The sequence below is a fragment of the Homarus americanus genome, unplaced genomic scaffold (genome assembly GCF_018991925.1).
Source record: "Homarus americanus isolate GMGI-L3 unplaced genomic scaffold, GMGI_Hamer_2.0 scaffold11022, whole genome shotgun sequence".
In the NCBI taxonomy this organism is placed as follows: Eukaryota; Metazoa; Arthropoda; class Malacostraca; order Decapoda; family Nephropidae; genus Homarus; species Homarus americanus.
The window spans coordinates 15,217,472-15,236,125 of record NW_024737068.1 but is presented as its reverse complement, the minus strand read 5'-3'; the positions used below and the strand labels follow the sequence as shown (position 1 = coordinate 15,236,125).

Below are 18,654 nucleotides of genomic sequence, written 5' to 3'. Positions count from 1 at the left end.
TGTACAGTATTCTTGGCCGATTGTGTGCTGGTACAGTAATATACAGTACTGCACAACACAAATTGTATGCAAAAACAGAAGCTAATGAGGGAACAACCTTCTATAATAGCAGTAATGGCAGCAGCAATCCAAGCACCCATGCATGTGGGGACACATTGGAGCTTGATGCAATCTCTCAGAACTCCTGGAAAATTTATTCCAAGGCCCAGAATGGAGAGGTTTGGAGAGATTCTCTTCTAGGAACCTCTCAAAATTTTTCTGGAAAATGTGCTTGATATTCATCCTCGGAACTCGTTGGCAGCCTTGTAATAGAGATAATTTACCTGGAATTTTTCAGGGCTAATTCAATTCTGGCTATTGGAGAGTTCCGGGGATTGGGGATTCTGGTTAACGGAAAAATTACTGACAGGTTCACTACTATATACTACTGTACATGTGAACTGTAATTTCATTGTATTTTTAACAAACTGTACAATCAAGACTTTTCCCTGTCAGACATAGTTTTATGACTATTCTTCAATTATGTACTTTACTTTGTTTGTTTCATTATTTGAAGTTTAGTGATTTTCGGTACTGTACTTGGTACATTAATGATTTTAATAACAAGTATTATAATAGTTTTTTAACAAATTCTTTTTTCTAGGTAAAGATTCGTGTGAAATTGTTGAGGACTTTACATCAGTCAAGAAGGTGAGGACTGATTGGAAGTATTTTGTGTAACACTTTAGGAATTAATGAGAAATGAAGAGAATAGAAAAATCAATGTTTATTTTTTACGAAGTACACCAAGTCCAACATGGAATCGGCAGGTGCCCAAATCATGGCGATGTTAAAGATCTGATATTAAAGAGTGAAGAATTGGGTCTACTGATAGAATCAGATTTATGGCTAAATCTGAGACGATAGACTGAGAAAGAGAATTCATGTGGCTGTTAATGTGCTGGGGGGGGGGGGTCCAGAAAGCTTAAGGCTAAGCCTCAACCCAATACTGTGTGTATTTTGAGAGTGTAAAAGAGAGGTGATGCAATTTTGATCCAACACTTTGGGGTATGTTTGGGTATAGCAAAGACTGCATAAGTAAGTGAGCATTCAAGGAAATGGCACTGGCACCATTATATTGGAATGTATATTATTATTGTTTTCACATTACTTATGAAATTACTGTAATATTAGTCAGATTAACCAAAAATTTGAGATAACTTTTGCTAGATGTTACAGTACTTGTTCACATATACTATAGGCCATATTGGTAAAATTATAGCAAAACATATGCGATAACTTATGCCAGATGATACTTTTTTCACAGGCAAAGGTCCAAATTTTCTGAAAAATGGGCATGCCAAAGATGCCATGTATCAATTAGCTACTGTATATAATTAAGCATAACAACTTACAATATAAAGACATTAATATTTTATTTTATACTTTTAGTGTGAGGAACACATACAGTATACAGTAATATCCCCATTAGCCGGAATCCCTCTTCACCGGAACTTTCTGATAGCCAGAGAGGGCATGTCACTCATGATGTACACTTGGTAAAAAAAAGTAAATTTATAATTCTTGTGTGAAACAAAATGACACCACAAATGAAGGTTTTGATAAAGGCTCATAAGGCATAATGTTATTCACCAATCATAATGCAACAAACTAATTTTATATTTTGAATGAAATAACTAAATTAGGCCAACCATAATAGGTAGGCAATTTCTCACAATCATGCCTACCAACCCCAGTGAGACCACAGGATTGTTCGGTTCCAAATTCATCGGACCCTTTCTGAATGATACTTTTTATACCAGGTGTACATGTACTGGAACCTGCAAATTTAACAAAGGGAACCACTGTAAATACAGCTACCTCCACAGAATTGTTACAGTTCATGTTTGTATGTGTTGTATATTTTAATATCATAAAAATTGTTTGACGAAATGCATAATGGCCCCAGAAGTGGTTGTACCACATTATGTCTGGTAGCATTGGATTCTTTGCCCCTGAATATGTATGTTTAGCCCTTAACATGAGGACCCTGGATGGTTTAGAAACTGAAATATTGAGAAAAATGCCTTTGCAGGTGGTAATTTTTGAAAATCCAAGATGGCTGCCATACATATTTCTGGGAAAATGGAAACATTGGTTTTTTGATTGGTTAAGCTCTGTAATTTCTAAAAATGTATAGGTTTGAAAACATCTAAAATAAACTGAACGACAGCCAAAATCTGAACACGTGAACCACACTACAGTACAGTATATGCTTTACTACCATGTGTGGTTAGGGCACACTGACTTGGCAATTTTGATAATGCTCAGCTTCACAGGGTTGATAAACTGGATCATTACTTGCAGTAGGCCTTTCAATCACACATAAAATTTCCAGCAAAGGGAGAAATTTCCTGATAATATCCTTTCTGAGACTTGGTCCCAAGGGTCCCAGATTTGAGGTTCTGCACTGAATAATATATTTTTGTTCAACCCAGAATGCGACGCCTAGCTTTATACGTAGGTATGTTAGTGCCTAGCAATAACTCGCCAGGCCAACATACAGGCAATTAAAACATCTAATAATTACTTAATAAGTAATATTAGGAGGACAAGTCGCTACCTGGCATTTAATTGCAATTTTCACCCCCCCCCCCTTCACCCCCCAAACCCATCATACGCACTGCCACCGTCATCTTCTTGCCTGGCGAATCAGCTGTAAATTATATAAGGTTGCAGATAAAATATACTGTACTAACTTTAATTCAACACTTCATCATGACATTCCTCTTACACAAATTAAATGGTTTACCTCTGAGATAAGCGCATGTTCATTGTAAGATGTGAAATATTTTGGATGCCTTCAGCAGATAACTTGATAGTACACTGATATGAAGTATTGGTATTAAGATAGGAACAATTGTGAATGGTTATAGCAGATATGACAGCACAAGAGTGAGTTTGGAATGGTATGAGAGAAAAAAGTAAGTGAAACAATATAGCATCTTGGAAATTTGGTTTCCTGTGTTGGTACTCAAACGGCATCACTATTAAATACAGTGGGGTATGCTATAACGAACGTAATTGGTTCCAGAACCTCGTTCGTTATAGCATTCGTTCGTTATAGGATTAATCCGTTCCAGGCCCCCAAATACAACCACCTAACACTGAAAAAATTCTGTGGAAAATGTAAAAAATACGGTACTTTATCTTACCTTAGTGTTATTCAGCATGCAGGTACCCCTAAACACTGGCACATCACTATCACTTCCACTGGGAGTCTTGGCTTTAAGGTCCTCAAACAATTGTCTGGCCTTCTCACAAATTATAGCTTCACTAATGTTACCACCTGCCATTTCTTTCTCCTTTATCCACACTAAGATTAAATTTTCCATCTCTTCAATCACATTACACTTTGCTTTGCTAAGTCTAAAGATTCCCTTTGCCACTTGCACAGTTTTAACTCCCCTTTATTCTTCAAAATCGTACATATAGTCGATTTAGCCATCCCATATTCATCACTAAGTTTCGCAATGCTTCTTCCATTCTCACGTTTCTTTATAATTTCTTTCTTAGTTTCAAGGGTTATTAGCTTTCTCACTCGCTTTGGACGACTCATTGTTACAATTGTATACTTGTATAACAAAATAGTTATACAAATAATGCGAATTTCCACATCAAAAGACGAAATTTCAACAATAACAGTGGTGCACTGGCTACACAATGAGACAAAGATGGCGCCTGACGCTCTTGTTGTGGGTCGCGGTACAACAATATTCATGCGCCAGGCGAAATAGTCCCGTATTCATCCGCGTTCGTTGTAGGAGTTGCGTTCGTTATAGCATTCTCAATTTTATAGGTAAAACCGTTCGTTATAGGAATATTCGTAGTAGGATCCGTTCGTTATAGCATACCCCACTGTACTAGGAAATACAAGTTGACAAATTTACATTGAATTATTGAATGCATTTTCAGTACAGGTATTGTAATCATATTTTTTTTTTACTCTAGCCAGAAGAGGATCAGATTAATAGAAAAGAAGAGCAGTCTAACGACCAGGCCTCCAATATTACCTTAAAATCAGAGGATCAAGTAGACAGAGCAGAAGATAAGGTTGCCCCAAGCCCTGTGCAGGTCATTGTCATCCTCGTCAGTTGTTTTGATGAACTAAATAAATCCAATTTTATAAATAAGCTTCTCTTGATAATATATTTATGTTATACAAGTAATACACTTTGAATTATGACTGTAAAGAAATTATAACAATTCATAAGTATTGAGCAGCTATGATGGTTTATATTGTGTACAGTAGTATGCACTTCAAAACAAGATAGCAAGTGTTAGCTTGTACCTGTTTGAGAGTTTGTTGTTGTCTTAAAAGACTATATTTTAGCAGAAAACAGGTCACCCAGGAATTCAATGGCATGTCTGATTTTAGAAGTCTTGCATATAATGCCCATTTCCCATTCTGTAAAAGTGGGTTAACTAAAGGAAGGCCATCCTTCCTTAAAACTTGCATCAAATTTGCTTGGTAGCAACTGGAACATCCATGCCATCAGGTGATCATGGCTAACCCACGCAAGTGTGGAAAATACCTGTAAAATGGTGATGCTGATGACAGGAATATCTAAATGTCATAAATTTAATTCACTCCATTTATGGCATCTTGGTGAATGACTAATAGACATTATGATTGTTCTCTTCTAAAGGTACGGAAGAAAAGTCCTAAAATGAGTGATGAGGAGGTAATGAAGCAATTTAAGCTGCTTTGTTCTCCCAGGAACCCCGAAACAGTGTACAAACGTGATAAGGAACTGGGAGCCGGGTATGTATGTGAACTTCAGCTAATTAATTTATTATTGACACTAAAAAAAAAATTATATATATATATATATATATATATATATATATATATATATATATATATATATATATATATATATATATATATATATATATATATATATATATATATATATATATATATATATATATATATATATATATATATATATATATATATATATATATATATATATATATATATTTATTTTTTTTTTTTTAAGTTCATTATATTTCAGAGAAAATGTAGTGAGTTTTTCCTTAGCCTTGCGTATGTCCGAAACTGTTTGCTTTTTAACACCATACTCGTCACAAACTCTAGCCACCGAAGCACCAGCCTCTAACTTCCTTATAAGTTCCAGTTTCTGGTTCACAGAAAGGGTCACATACTTCCTCTTGCTGAAAGATGCCTAATCACTGAAATATGAACGAAAATTGCAGGGCAACACAACACTGATACTCAAATATGGCGCTAAGTCAACAATGACTGGCGGTCTGGTGTGTGCGCCATCTTTCGGACAATCCCAGAACCAGAAATTTGACACGGACACGTGCAGTGGTCCCTCGGTTAACGAGCGCCTCGGTTAATGAGATTTCGGTTAACGAGTTACCTTCCATAAGATTCTTAACTTCGGTTAACGAGCAATCCCTCGATTAACAAGTTTCTTACGAGCCGACCTCAACATGTTTTTGCTTGCATTTGGTGGTCCACCAGCTGTAGTATTAGTCTGCCAATACAGTAATCGGTTCTAGGGCTTATATTCCTTACCATTTTAGTAAATATCAAGAAGTTTATACTATTCAATAATTTTAAAAGTTTAATATTAAATTTTTTAGTCATTTTAACAATTATTGAACATAATTGAAGGTAAGGAAACTAGTTTTATGCGCGCCATCCAGCCTGTCACCACACCAAACAGGCGTCAGTCTCTCTGTTTTTTCAGTGGAGGTAACATCTTACTTGCGACTCTCTTCAACTAAACGCTTTTTTTCTATGTTTGCAAGCAAATTATTGGTCATTTTGAAATTTATATTGCATATTGACAATATATAATGCAGTGCAGTGTTGATTTAAAGAAAATAATCTTGAATTACACCAAGAGAACTAAAATTTTATGGGTGAAATGGCGCCATGGGGTGACTTCTCTTCCACCCCAATGCCTTCTCTTCTCCCTTCTCCTCCACCCCCATTCTAATTCCCATCATCATCATCATCATCATCATCATCATCCAGGAGCCTTCTACATACACACCTCAAAGTAAGTGTACTTTTCTACCTTTTTTGTTGAATTTAGGCAATTTTCGGTGAGCTGGAACCAATTACCCAAAAACCCATTGAAACAATGTTTTCGGTTAACGAGCAACCTTCTAGAACGAATTGTGCTCGTTAACCGAGGGACCACTGTAACATTAGCTGTGATGGTAGATGTATGATAGAAATTAAAACAAGAATAGGGCAAGCAAAAACAGCACTTACAAATCTAAAAGACATAATGAAAAGAAACTTTAACTACACATTGAGAAAGAGGCTGCTGAAAGGCTTTATATGGCAAGGACAGATGTATGGGTCAGAAGCATGGACCCTTTCAGTAGACCCCAGAAAGAGGTTGGAGGCCTTTGAAATGTGGTGTTATAGGCAAATGCTAAGAATAACCTACACTGACAGAAAACAAATGAAGAAGTAATAAGATTGGCTAAAATATCATGAGAAATACAGTACAGGTTTGACTTCGCTAATCTGGGAAGCTTGGGACCAGACCGGTTCCGGATTAAAAAAAATTCCGAACCATCGAAGCCAAGGTTAAAAAAGGCAAAATGATGCATAAAATGTATTATTACTGTCTAATTTCTTCAGCATAGACATCTTTTCTAAAATAGTTAATGTCACTTACTTATGTTTTGCCACATTACAACCACTTCCATTGCTTGTTGGTCTCAGGAGCCATATTTAAGGGTAAATTATAAGTATTTAAAGGTAAAATAGTATCAACAGCCACTAGAAGTGAGCCACGACACAATCCCGAATCATCGAAGCTGCTGGACTATCAAGTCCCGGATTAACAGGTTCCAACCTGTACTTGAAATGTAAAGAAAAGAAAAATGAGATACTTTGGTCATATAATTAGGGATGAAGGATAATTACAGAAATATTAATGGGTAAAGCTGAGGGTATGTGAGCCAGGACAAGGCAGAGACTGGGATGGATGGATGAAAGAAATTAAAATGTGGGTCTCCAGAGAGATACCAAACCTTGGAGGATTGGTAAAAACAGCTTGAGAACATTTAGAGTGGAAGACTGTGGTCGCCAACCCTCAGATATGAGGACGGTACTCTGATTGATTGAGACTCTTATTGTGGTTATCAAATTGTTTTGCCTAATGTATTATTTAATGGGAAAGAACAGTTTATTCTAAGCTACTAGGCATTTGTATAATTTTAATATTGTATGCCTGTTCAGTATGAAGAAGTGTAAAACATTGTTATGAAATGCTCCATAACTGATATTCCTGTACAAACTACAATAGGTCATTCCAGCTCCATTAGCAGTATCATTTAGGAGTGTGAGTGTGGATGGATCCTGTCACGGTTTAGTGAGGACAGTGAGGCGTCGGGCAATGGTGCCCGGTAGATGCCATTGTGTGTATTCATTATTATTTATTAGCATACTATATAATATGATACAGTATATGTAAATAATAATAAAATATACATGCAGCTTTCACTGTTTTATGCAATCCTTCTCACTTTGTTCACAGTTTTTGCAGTATTGATAAATTATTAACAGCTATACTGTACCTTGAATTTAAACCTTAAATTTCAAAACTAATATTGAATTCCATTAGAAAAATTGCATATGGCAAAACACCTGTCAGTGTCAGACCCTTACACCAAAAATAATCGAGGCTAATAAATTTTCCTTAACATTATCAGGGCAAGTAAAAAAATGGTATGAGAGGCAAATCCTCAACACACTCTTCCCAGTCTGACACATACACACAAACAAATACACACACACACATACAAACACACATGCAAACACATATGCACACACACACTTACAAACATACACACACATATATATACACACATACACAAACCCCCCCGCCATACACACACATATGTACAAAAGAGCGAGCTCAGCAGCCTCTTAAGCCGGACAGGAAAGGTCACCTATATGACGCCGCTGCATGTTTGGCTCGCGTCCGGCTGTAATTGACTCATGATCCTGTGATGTGTGCCATGAGGTCTGGTAACATTTCATCACAGATATATCCATGATCGCCGCCAGCCGACACCTATTGTTTATCATAGATACAGTATATCCATGATTGATGCCCATCGAGTTAATTTACTGGTAAATCTTTTTCTTGCGAGTCCCCTGGCAAGAAAAATTGGTACAGTGTATTTTATCTTATGCATGTATGTGTACTAGTGTTTAATAAGTGGTATTTTTCAAGCACATTGGAAAGCAAATTGCTATTATGGTTATGGCTTGTAGTATTTGCTTCCTGTAAACAACATGACTTGGAGTGTTAGGCAAGCTATTTTTTTGTTCTCTGAATTATTCTCACTACATCATTATTAAGAGCCTTTACAATTATTGCCTTTCAAATAACAATCCTTTAGCCCTTTCACTGCGGAACACTAATTTGACTTTTATTTGGTTCATATCAGTTAATTTTATTCAGCACAAAGAGACAGGAGATTAAGTGATTGTAATAACTACATCTAGAAATAGAGCAATTTATGCTAATGCCCTTTCTTTCTAGGGCTTCTGGAACAGTGTTTATTGCTCAGGAGAAAGCTAGTGGTCGTAAGGTTGCAGTTAAAGACATTGATCTTGACAAACAACCCAAAAAGGAACTGATTTTGACTGAGATAAGGGTAATGAAAGATCTCCAGCATGAGAACCTGGTCAACTTCCTCGACGTGTTTTTGCTGAACAACCATTTATGGGTAAGGTAATATTCATGAGAATGATGGGAGATGAATAAAAGCTTTACTGGCTACATTGAAAATTCTGATTTTAGGATATACTGTACTGCAGTAATTTTGTGTGCGTGTCTGAGTAAAATCAACTGATTTAACAGTTTTTAATGTTATTTCATGCTGCTCCGGTAAGCATGCCCAAATGTATGTAAAATCAACATCTCTAGTATTTTTTGATGGAATCTGGTAGTGTGTACTGTATGTGTATAGATAGATAGATATAGATAGATATACATAGATACAGTATAAATAGATAGTCTATTTCACCTTTAGGACCCTGGGGATATATTATCTTTAGGTAACTTGTGTTTTTATTTCAATTAGTTTACAGTACGGTATAGTCTTTTATTTAACCTCTAGGTGGTGATGGAGCTGCTTGATGGTGGACCTCTGACTGATGTTGTGACAGAAACTATAATGAAAGAAAGTCAGATTGCTGCTGTGTGTCATCATACTTTGAAGGGTCTAGATTACCTTCATGAAAACGTATGTCTGTAAAAAGAACTTTTTCTGTGAAAATTTGCTAATTATTAAACCTTTAAAGTTGAACTTTAGGGAGTACAGTAACACTCCTCTAATTCGGACTATATGGGGCTCAAGCTAGTCCTACTCATCTGAAAATCCGATTTGTATAGAACTCCCCCACACACTCTCTCCTCATCGGTAATTTCGATCACCATTTTGCTGAATATTCACATAAAAAATCAAGTTAACAATACTTATTTACAGTGCAATTACATTGTAGCAGATGAATTTTGATGGAATTTGAGTTGGAGGACAAAGGGGGACCACTTAAACCTACTTTACTGTAGTTTCACTTAAAACTAGCATTTATTTCTTCGTTTAATCACTGTTGGAATCGAGGATGCAAGGTGACAGATTGGGGATTATCACCAATTCTGACTCTGAAGTATAGGGTGAGTGATGGCAGACCCACAGACCCTAATCCGACTAAAGGGGGTTTCCGATTTATGGAAGTCTGACTTAGGGGGTCTTGTTGTACTTAAAAAATGCAAGTTAAAATTTTAATTTTCAATGCAGTATGGGTGAGATTATACACTCTACTTCTGTAACTTTTGAAAGGAGTTATACCTAATGTTAGATTCTATTTTGGATTGTGAAAGGAATCATTTCTCTATTATACAGTAGTTATTTTTACTGTAGCTTATATACCAATGTGCTGCCTCATTAGACAGATGATATGTAATTTCTTTGACGATAACAGGACCCTTTATATGTTATATAACATACTACACAATGTTTAATGTGTTATTATAATATATGTATATTTTTTATAGGGAATAATTCATCGAGATATCAAGTCAGATAATGTTCTCCTTGGTAAAGATGGTTCAGTTAAAGTGACGGACTTTGGCTTCTGTGCTAACATTATAGGTGATGAGAAACGCCAAACCATGGTTGGAACCCCATACTGGATGGCTCCCGAGGTAATGCATAAACACAGTTGGTTAATATCTAAACTATATAGTGGAGACCTACTGTAAGCTAGAATTAAAATCTTATACAAAAGAAACTTCAAAGGGGGTATACTGAATTCAGTTTCTCCTAGAGTCTGTGTTTGTGAGTCTATCTGTCTTTTTTCATATACTGTTGATGGGCTCTGGATGATTACTTGAGCTTTTATTCATCAATTACCATGAAATTTGGGTTTAAAGGTCAAGGTCATCATTTGTATACAGTGGCGTCTCATTTTTACTTTACTTATACCCTCTTTGCCACTGATCGGCTCTTTGGCTGCTTGGGCGGTCGGTCACATCTCTTTTATGCACAGTTGGCCAGTACTGGGCATGCACTGGCTCCTGAATGTATCTGAAATTGCTCCACTTATTTTCCAGGTTGTGACTCGTAAACATTATGGAAAGAAGGTTGATATTTGGTCTCTTGGTATCATGGCCATTGAGATGATTGAAGGTGAACCACCGTACTTGAAAGAGACACCACTTCGTGCCCTCTATCTCATTGCTTCAAATGGCAAACCTGTGGTTTCTTCATGGAATAAATTGACCCCCGAGTTTCAGGTACAGTACAGTATATTGATATATCTTCATTTGAGAAACGAGTCTCTTAAGTTTTAGGCATACAGTATTGGCATTCCATCTTGGGATAAATTTACACCATAGTTTTAGAAGTAAACAACTACAGGTATTATATGAAAAGGCACAATAAAGTCCTTTATAGTAAGTTTCCAGAGTTGTTTGTCCTAATTATTCAATACAATTATATCAGTGAAATTAGGTCTCCGAACGAAATATATAATGTAAAACATAGGAGAAATGCTGTCAGAAAAGGGACTGGCTGACAGATTTAAGGATAGTGTGTTATGTTAGAATAATTGGGAAGAAAGAGTAGTTATGGAACAATTAAAATAAAGTTATTGTTTGATATTATGAGAACTGGGAGTAACTACTTACAGTAGGAAGGTCATGGTGTTATAATAAGACAGTGGCAGTTGTTATTTTGTATGGTCATAATGTCATATACAGGTAACCTTGAGATAGATATCCTGAGATGTGATATTCCGCTTTAACGATGGTTATAAATTGAAATCATCTCTCTAAATTCAATCAAAACAACTTGCTTTAATGATATCCATCAAATATTCATCAATATCCATTGGTCGGGTCGTATATATATATATAGTAAAGCCTCGAATAACGACGGTAATGTGGCTTCCAATGTTGCAGTGTAAGGTGAATCATCGTATTGCGAATCATTAATTACCATTAAAATAAAGCAATAACAATGAGATGTGTTCCCAAGTGTGACCTTTTCATATCTTTTGTGTGGCTTTTTACCCTCTTTTTCCCCAAAAACAATACAATTAATGAAAAACCCACAAGAGGATAAGAGACGGCAGTGTTGTCAGTGTTTACACCCATAATGCCAGTTATCCACCTGAAACTGAAGAAAATAAGACCCTGGTTGTTGTTGTAGTGTACTGGGCCGTCTGTTGGTTGTTTGCTTCATAAATGATATGCCTGATGCTGTACATTCCTCCATACAAATGTTTGCGGATGACGCCAAGTTATTTCTGGAAATTAAGAACCATGCAGACTGTGAAGAGCTGCAGAAGGATCTCTGTGAGCTCCAAGAATGGTCGAAGAAATGGCTGCTAAGATTCAATGTCACGAAGTGTGAGAGGATACACCTGGGTCGTACCAACGGTAAGGAGGCATATCATATGTCCTAACAGGACAAAGAAACTGCTTTAATTGAGACAATGTGAAAAGGATCTAGATGTGTATGTTGACAATGAGCTGAAGTTCTCAGGCCATTGCGAGAAGAAGGTAAATCAGGAAACAAAATTGTTAGGTCTTATAAGAAAATCGTTCAGATATCTAGATGGTCCGTCTCTCGTATCAATCTTCAAGAACGAAGTGCTTCCCCGTCTGGTCCCCAAGATATGTTAGGGACTGTCAGTTGATTGAAAATGTCCAAAGGAGGCCACCAGACTGGTGCCTACACTATGGCACCTCAGCTACCCTGTGAGATTGGAGCTCCTGAACTTGATTAGCTTATACTGTACTACAGACAGACCAGGGGGTCCTAATTGAGATGTATAAGCATCTCAGGGGGCTCTACACAGTCAAGTGCCCTTACTTGGAGCTGGTGGACGCTCGCCCCACATGGGGCCACAGGAAATAACAATTATTACTGTACTCAACACCTACAGTTGTTGGCGAGTCGGAGAAGTCAGCAAGACATCGTACCTCAGCACCCGTGTGGCAGTTATCGTGCATCTGGGAGTGAACTATCAGACGTGCACTACCAACTCACTCCATATTCTTACAAACTTCACATGGTTCCTTATTATAACACTATATACAGTACATTCACCACTCTCTTTTGGGTTAGAAGTGTGTTTGCGAGTGGAACTCGGGGAAACATGGAATGCACAGTGGCACTTTGCAATCATCACACATCCATGTTGTGAGTTTTATTATTTGAAGTCGTTGGATGTAGATGAACACACATTGCAGCAACACCGACCCTTAACTCAGTGTTTCCTTGTGCTACCTGGTATTTTTGGAGATGGTATGATGGCTTTAATATAATGACGGGCCATGTAGTTTCGTGCAACAAGGCGGTCAGGGCCAAGTGCTTGGAATGCAGAACGACCATAAATTCCTAACTTCTCTGTGCCGTATTTCTCAAGAGTTTAGTACACAACATCATGCACAAATTCCCTTAGCTTGATCTTTTTGTCAGTCTTTACTAAGTAATAATTGTAGGAATTGAGTACAGCTACATCAACCAAATGGAAAAACAGTTTCTTGTACCATTTTGCAGATTTACGCATGTCAGGGCTAGAGTACCAATTATCTGTAAACAAGATGTGCCCTTTCCCAAGATAAGGTTCATCATCATTTTTACAATTGCCATTGGAAACACCAGTCTTATTATCATGAGGACTATCAGTTGTAGCTCCAGTGTACACAATAAAATCAAGCACAATTCCCATCTCACAGTCACATAAAACAAGCACTTTGATTCCAAAGTGAAGACTTTGCTCGGAATGTATTGCTTGAATGCAAGATTACTTTTGAACAAGACATGAGACTCATCAAATGCCAAGTTTTGGAATGGTAAAAATAGGTCTTTCATCTTGTTTTTCAGTGCAATAAACACTGGTCTAATTTTGGACAACAGGTCGCTACAGTCCATGGTGGTGTTATGAGCAAAGTGAAGATATTTCAATAGCAGCTTGAACCTGTCACGAGATGTGTACTTGCCAAACACAGGTGTTGTGAGTAGAATGTCTTTGGACCAGGACTCAACCACCGAGTGTTTCTTTGATAGTGGCATCATCATTGCTAATGCAAAAAACACGAACATTTCAGCTAGTGGTGTCTTTCCAGTGCTGTACAGGTGAGCCACAGGAAGATGCTTCTACACCACCACAAAAAAACAAAATACTTATTTGCTTCACTTGCAATATCACTGATCAATTCCTCATCAAAAAATATAAAAAAATTTCCAAGTTACTGCTATCATCATCCACATTTGTAGCTGCAGTAATACCTTTGTCTGAGGTATCAAAAACTTAAGTATTTGGCACATAATTCTGGCAATTACAACACACAAAGTCATTAGCTAGTGCAGGTTGTGGTGTGCGAGAAGGTGCAGTTTGATGTGGAGAAAGTAGTCTCCTCCCACGCACTTGTGGGCTCCTACGTCGTTTCTTAGCAGGAGGTTCAGTGTGATGTGGAACAGCAGGTGCAGGCTGTTGTAGGGCAGAAGATGTAGCCTGTGGCAGCGTGGGTGGGGTGGGTGAGGCAGCATCCTTTGTGCGTAGGTAGACTGGCTTGGGTGGGAGCAGGTACGCCGCATCTCCCCACTCTCCGGATCATCTATTTCACTCTCTGCCTCACTGGAAAGCTAAGAATCTTCACTTTCTGAATATTTATCACTTGGAAATAGCTGCCTACATATTTCAGGTGAAGTTAAAATCTGTGGCTTGGAGTGGCGGCAGCTACCAAACAGGGAGGTATTACCGCCTGGGAAGATATTGGAAGCATAATGTGTTGTCTAATGGTAGACCCTGCTGCCATATGGCATCACAAAAATTGTGACCAAGTCCCAGGTTGCTGATCTGACTTTCTGCCTCATTTACACACAATTGCAGGGTCGCAATTGTTTCTCTTACTAATGACAACACAATATATATATATACTGTATACAGGTATATATATATATATATATATATATATATATATATATATATATATATATATATATATATATATATATATATATATATATATATATATATATATATATATATATATTTATTTATTTATTTATTTTTTGTTTCTCACTTTTGATCTTTCTTTACTTTTTGTATTTCTTTATTATTATTATCGTTATCAATTTTATTACAATTTTATTTACTATGAATTATTATTATTATTATTATTATTATTATTATTATTATTATTATTATTATTATTACATTACATTCCAGGCCACGATGTGGGTCAGTAACCTGTGCCCGGGTGGGCTAATCCCAGTAAAAAAAATATATATATATACTCTGTATAATAATAATTCTAAGTGGGTAATCCCGAGAGGTAGATGCGCGACCTTCCGCCGTGGTGACAACTGCTGTACTGATTATTTGCTTAAGATGTGGTCAAGGAGAAGTGTGGGCGAGCGGGGATGAGTTATTGCCGCAGTAGTAGTCACGCTACTCATGCTGAAAAAAAAAATGAAGTGCAAGATTGACGACATCAGACCCCTACTACGTTGGTCGCCCTAGGACGACATCAGACCTTTAAGGGTTAAATGCTTGAATTGTGTTGTGTTTGTGTGAAATGAATTTTAACTTTTGAAGATATATGATGTCCAAATTTATATGATATTGACTTATACAGTATATAACTCTGCCTTTAACCTGTCTACTCTGTCTATCCTTGCTATATGAGTAAATGTATTGAAGAATATATATTTGTCACAGTTTTTATCATACATATATAAAAATACGGTTAAATTTATTTTGTAGGCCCTTTAGTTTTCATAGGCCCTAGGCACAATGCCTACTTATTGGGTAATACAGCCCTGGTTTGATCCATAAAATGTACAGTACAGTACAGTATACTATTGATATATCCAATGCTCCACCAATCAAGCCTCTTATTCAACTAGTACAGTGAAGTATCTGCCAACCAAAAATATACTGTATTTCACACAATAATAAATTTTACAAAAATTATGAGCATTGTTAATACCTGGTTTGAAATTTAAAATATACAGTACGTAGATTAATGTTAATTTATTTAATTTTCCATATATTACATGAGAGTAAATGAAGAGAAATTGAAAAATCAGGCAACTGGCTCACTGACTGTGTGTGGTGGTGTAAGCAGCGAGTCTACTTGTCTTCACGTGAGTTTGAGGAGTACAGTAAGTTATACGGTGATTGTAGGATAATGATGACACATTGAAAGTTTATTTGTAGACTTATTAACATAGAAAATTTTAGAGAATAATTAAATAAGTTAGTGTACAGGTATTTGTAGAAACTAATAATACTAGCCAAATTGACACAAGCACTGTGGTTTATTGCACGCTTTCCTTGGACACATGCTTATCATAGTGTCCACTTAACATAATTACCCAATTTACGGAAGCCTCTTAGTCCTATGCTTTCTGGTTGATGGATACTTTACTGTACTTTAATAGCTTAATTATGTAATTGTTACCCAAATGAAAATACTAACATGCTTGTAAAACATAGCTATCCATATTCAAGAAAATGGAATGGTGATGCCATAAGAAAATGCCATCTCTTTATACGAATGAAGAATATATTTTCTGTATTTAGATTTAGGGGGATGGATATGCTTAATAATAAAAAAGCTCCTTCATGTTGATTTCATGTGATTTGTTTTAAAAAATGTCTGTTGATTATTTTAACTCATTGCATTAGTATTTCAGTTAGCAGCTTTGATTAGTCGGATTCACTATTAACTTTTGCCTACCACATATTCTTTCATACTCAAATCACCAAAATGTTCAACGTATTTTGTGCATCACCCACCAAGACTGTCATTTTCATATACTAGCAGCTGACTCAGTCATCTCTCATTTGGACTCACCATTCAACCTTTTTCCTTCTCCATCACTCTTTGTTTTCACCTCTTACTTCCCGATATGGATGTGGCAAGTGAATGGATACAATGCTTGCCTCCTGGCATTTTTTTTTTCTGGGATTAGCTCGCCCGGGCACAATACATTATGCTTCCAATATCTTCCCAGGCTGTAGTACCTCCCTGTTTGGTAGCTGCCTACTACCTACTAGGGTGACTGGTTTGCATTTAGGGCACTCCTGGTTGACCCAGCTATGAATATGTACCTGACCTTAGTTGGAAAGTGAAGTTGGTTGAGTGCAATGCTGGCCATGTTACCTCATTGTGTACTGAGGCTAAATTCTTGGTGAAGCAGGTGTACCCCGATAACCGATGCATGAAGGGACCGGGAAAAGCCGTTGGTTAGTGAATTGACAGTTATTGAAGCAATTAATCCCTTAAGAACATAACAAATTTATGGGGTTAGGGACCGGTCACCTTTCAAAAACTCCCATCTACCCTTGATATATTGTATTGTATCTTTGTTGTGCACACTAGCAAAGAACAAAATAAAGCAGACATAGAAAGCAAGCATAAAAAGCCTTAATTAATCAATGTAAAGTAGTCATAGAAAGGAAGCATAAAAAGCCTTAAATAATCAATGTAAAGCATAAATTGAGACTGTTATTTACTTGTGTTGAGGATGGTAGAGATGATCTAGGGTGACAAGCTCAAGTCTGTACCAATCTTTGCTGGTCCATCACCACTTTTATTACACCCTATCACATCACATCAAGCTGCCCTAGCAGAAGAGGAACTATCACTGGGGCATTTAGGCATGATTTTCTAACACATGAAGTTGGAAATAATGAAAAACACAAAATCAGAAACACATGGCAAGTGTAAACAAGAGCAAAGATGGCGGGAATGAATCAAAGGCAGTGCGGAGAGTCCTCTCGCCAGATCTCCGAGGTATCAATAAAACTTGCAGGATATTTCCCCTATATTTAATCGTCGGTTATGCGAAGTGGCTATTATTGGGTTCTCGGGTTTCGGGGTATACCTGTATAGAATCTGCACTATCCCTAATGGCCCTTCACATATATGGGATCTACTTTCATTTTCTTTTACCTCATCCAAGAAAATATTGAACAGATGTTGAGATATCATATATTATATCTTTTAAGTCATCCTGCTTTTACTGGGAACTAGTTCCTCCACTGACATAATAGAACACATGCCTTACACTTTCTGTAAAAACTTTGGACAGTGTTCAACAATATTCCATGTATTGTAAATAATACCCTGCATTTCCGACATTACTTTTCTTACAACTCAATCAGATACTTCTTCCAGCTTTATAGGTGCAACAAACTAACTTTTCTCCAGGCCCTTTTCTCTTATGGGTATATTTCTACGGGGAATGTAGCACTGTATAGATTAATAATTTCTGCTAGAAACTTTGTACAGTACAGTATATACTCGTAGATTGAGAAATATGTTATATGCATTATATAATTTAGCATAATAATCTAGATACAGTGGAGTTATAATAATTCATGGGTTAAGTACCAGAAGACTTCAATTAATTATCAAATCACAAATTACAGCTTAATTGATTTAAATGAAAAAACAATTAGTTTGGTTCCAGAAGCGCTTTAATAAACACAAAACATCTTTTATAATACAGAAAAAAATACAGATACAGATATTGTAAAAAAAATGTAGCTCTGCATTAGATAAACAGTTCCTTCCCTTCTCATTATCATCCTGTGGGTTATGCCAATACACCACCAAGACAGGCAGGCACCGGGCTGGCTATAACTGCACTTTGTAAACAAAACACTGGGAATTTGATACAACACAATAACTTATCTGGGGTTGAATACGAGATTTATTTTTTCGGGAAAATTGATTACATCACCACAACATCTTCACCACACACACACACATCACCACAACGTCTTCACCACACACATCACCACAACATTTTCACCACACACATCACCACAACATCTTCACCACACACATCACCACAACATCTTCACCACACATCACCTTCACCACACACACACATCACCACAACATCTTCACCACACACATCACCACAACATCTTCACCACACACATCACCACAACATCTTCACCACACATCACAACATCTTCACCACACATCACCACAACATCTTCACCACACACACCTCACCACAACAATCCATCATCACTACATATAACACCATCCATCATCACTACAT

The 18,654-nt window shown here is 36.8% G+C and overlaps 1 protein-coding gene across 1 annotated transcript in view; it reads left to right on the top strand.

Moving 5' to 3' along the window:
* The window catches only part of LOC121872998 (serine/threonine-protein kinase PAK 2-like), a 31,570-nt gene that overhangs the window by 11,703 nt on the left and 1,213 nt on the right, over positions 1–18,654 (top strand). Inside the window, exons 4-10 of the mRNA XM_042376225.1 lie at positions 644–690; positions 3,991–4,113; positions 4,689–4,804; positions 8,592–8,778; positions 9,172–9,297; positions 10,110–10,259; positions 10,668–10,850. Of these exons, the coding sequence (XP_042232159.1) occupies positions 644–690; positions 3,991–4,113; positions 4,689–4,804; positions 8,592–8,778; positions 9,172–9,297; positions 10,110–10,259; positions 10,668–10,850 (932 nt within the window). The remainder of the gene's footprint in view (positions 1–643; positions 691–3,990; positions 4,114–4,688; positions 4,805–8,591; positions 8,779–9,171; positions 9,298–10,109; positions 10,260–10,667; positions 10,851–18,654) is intronic.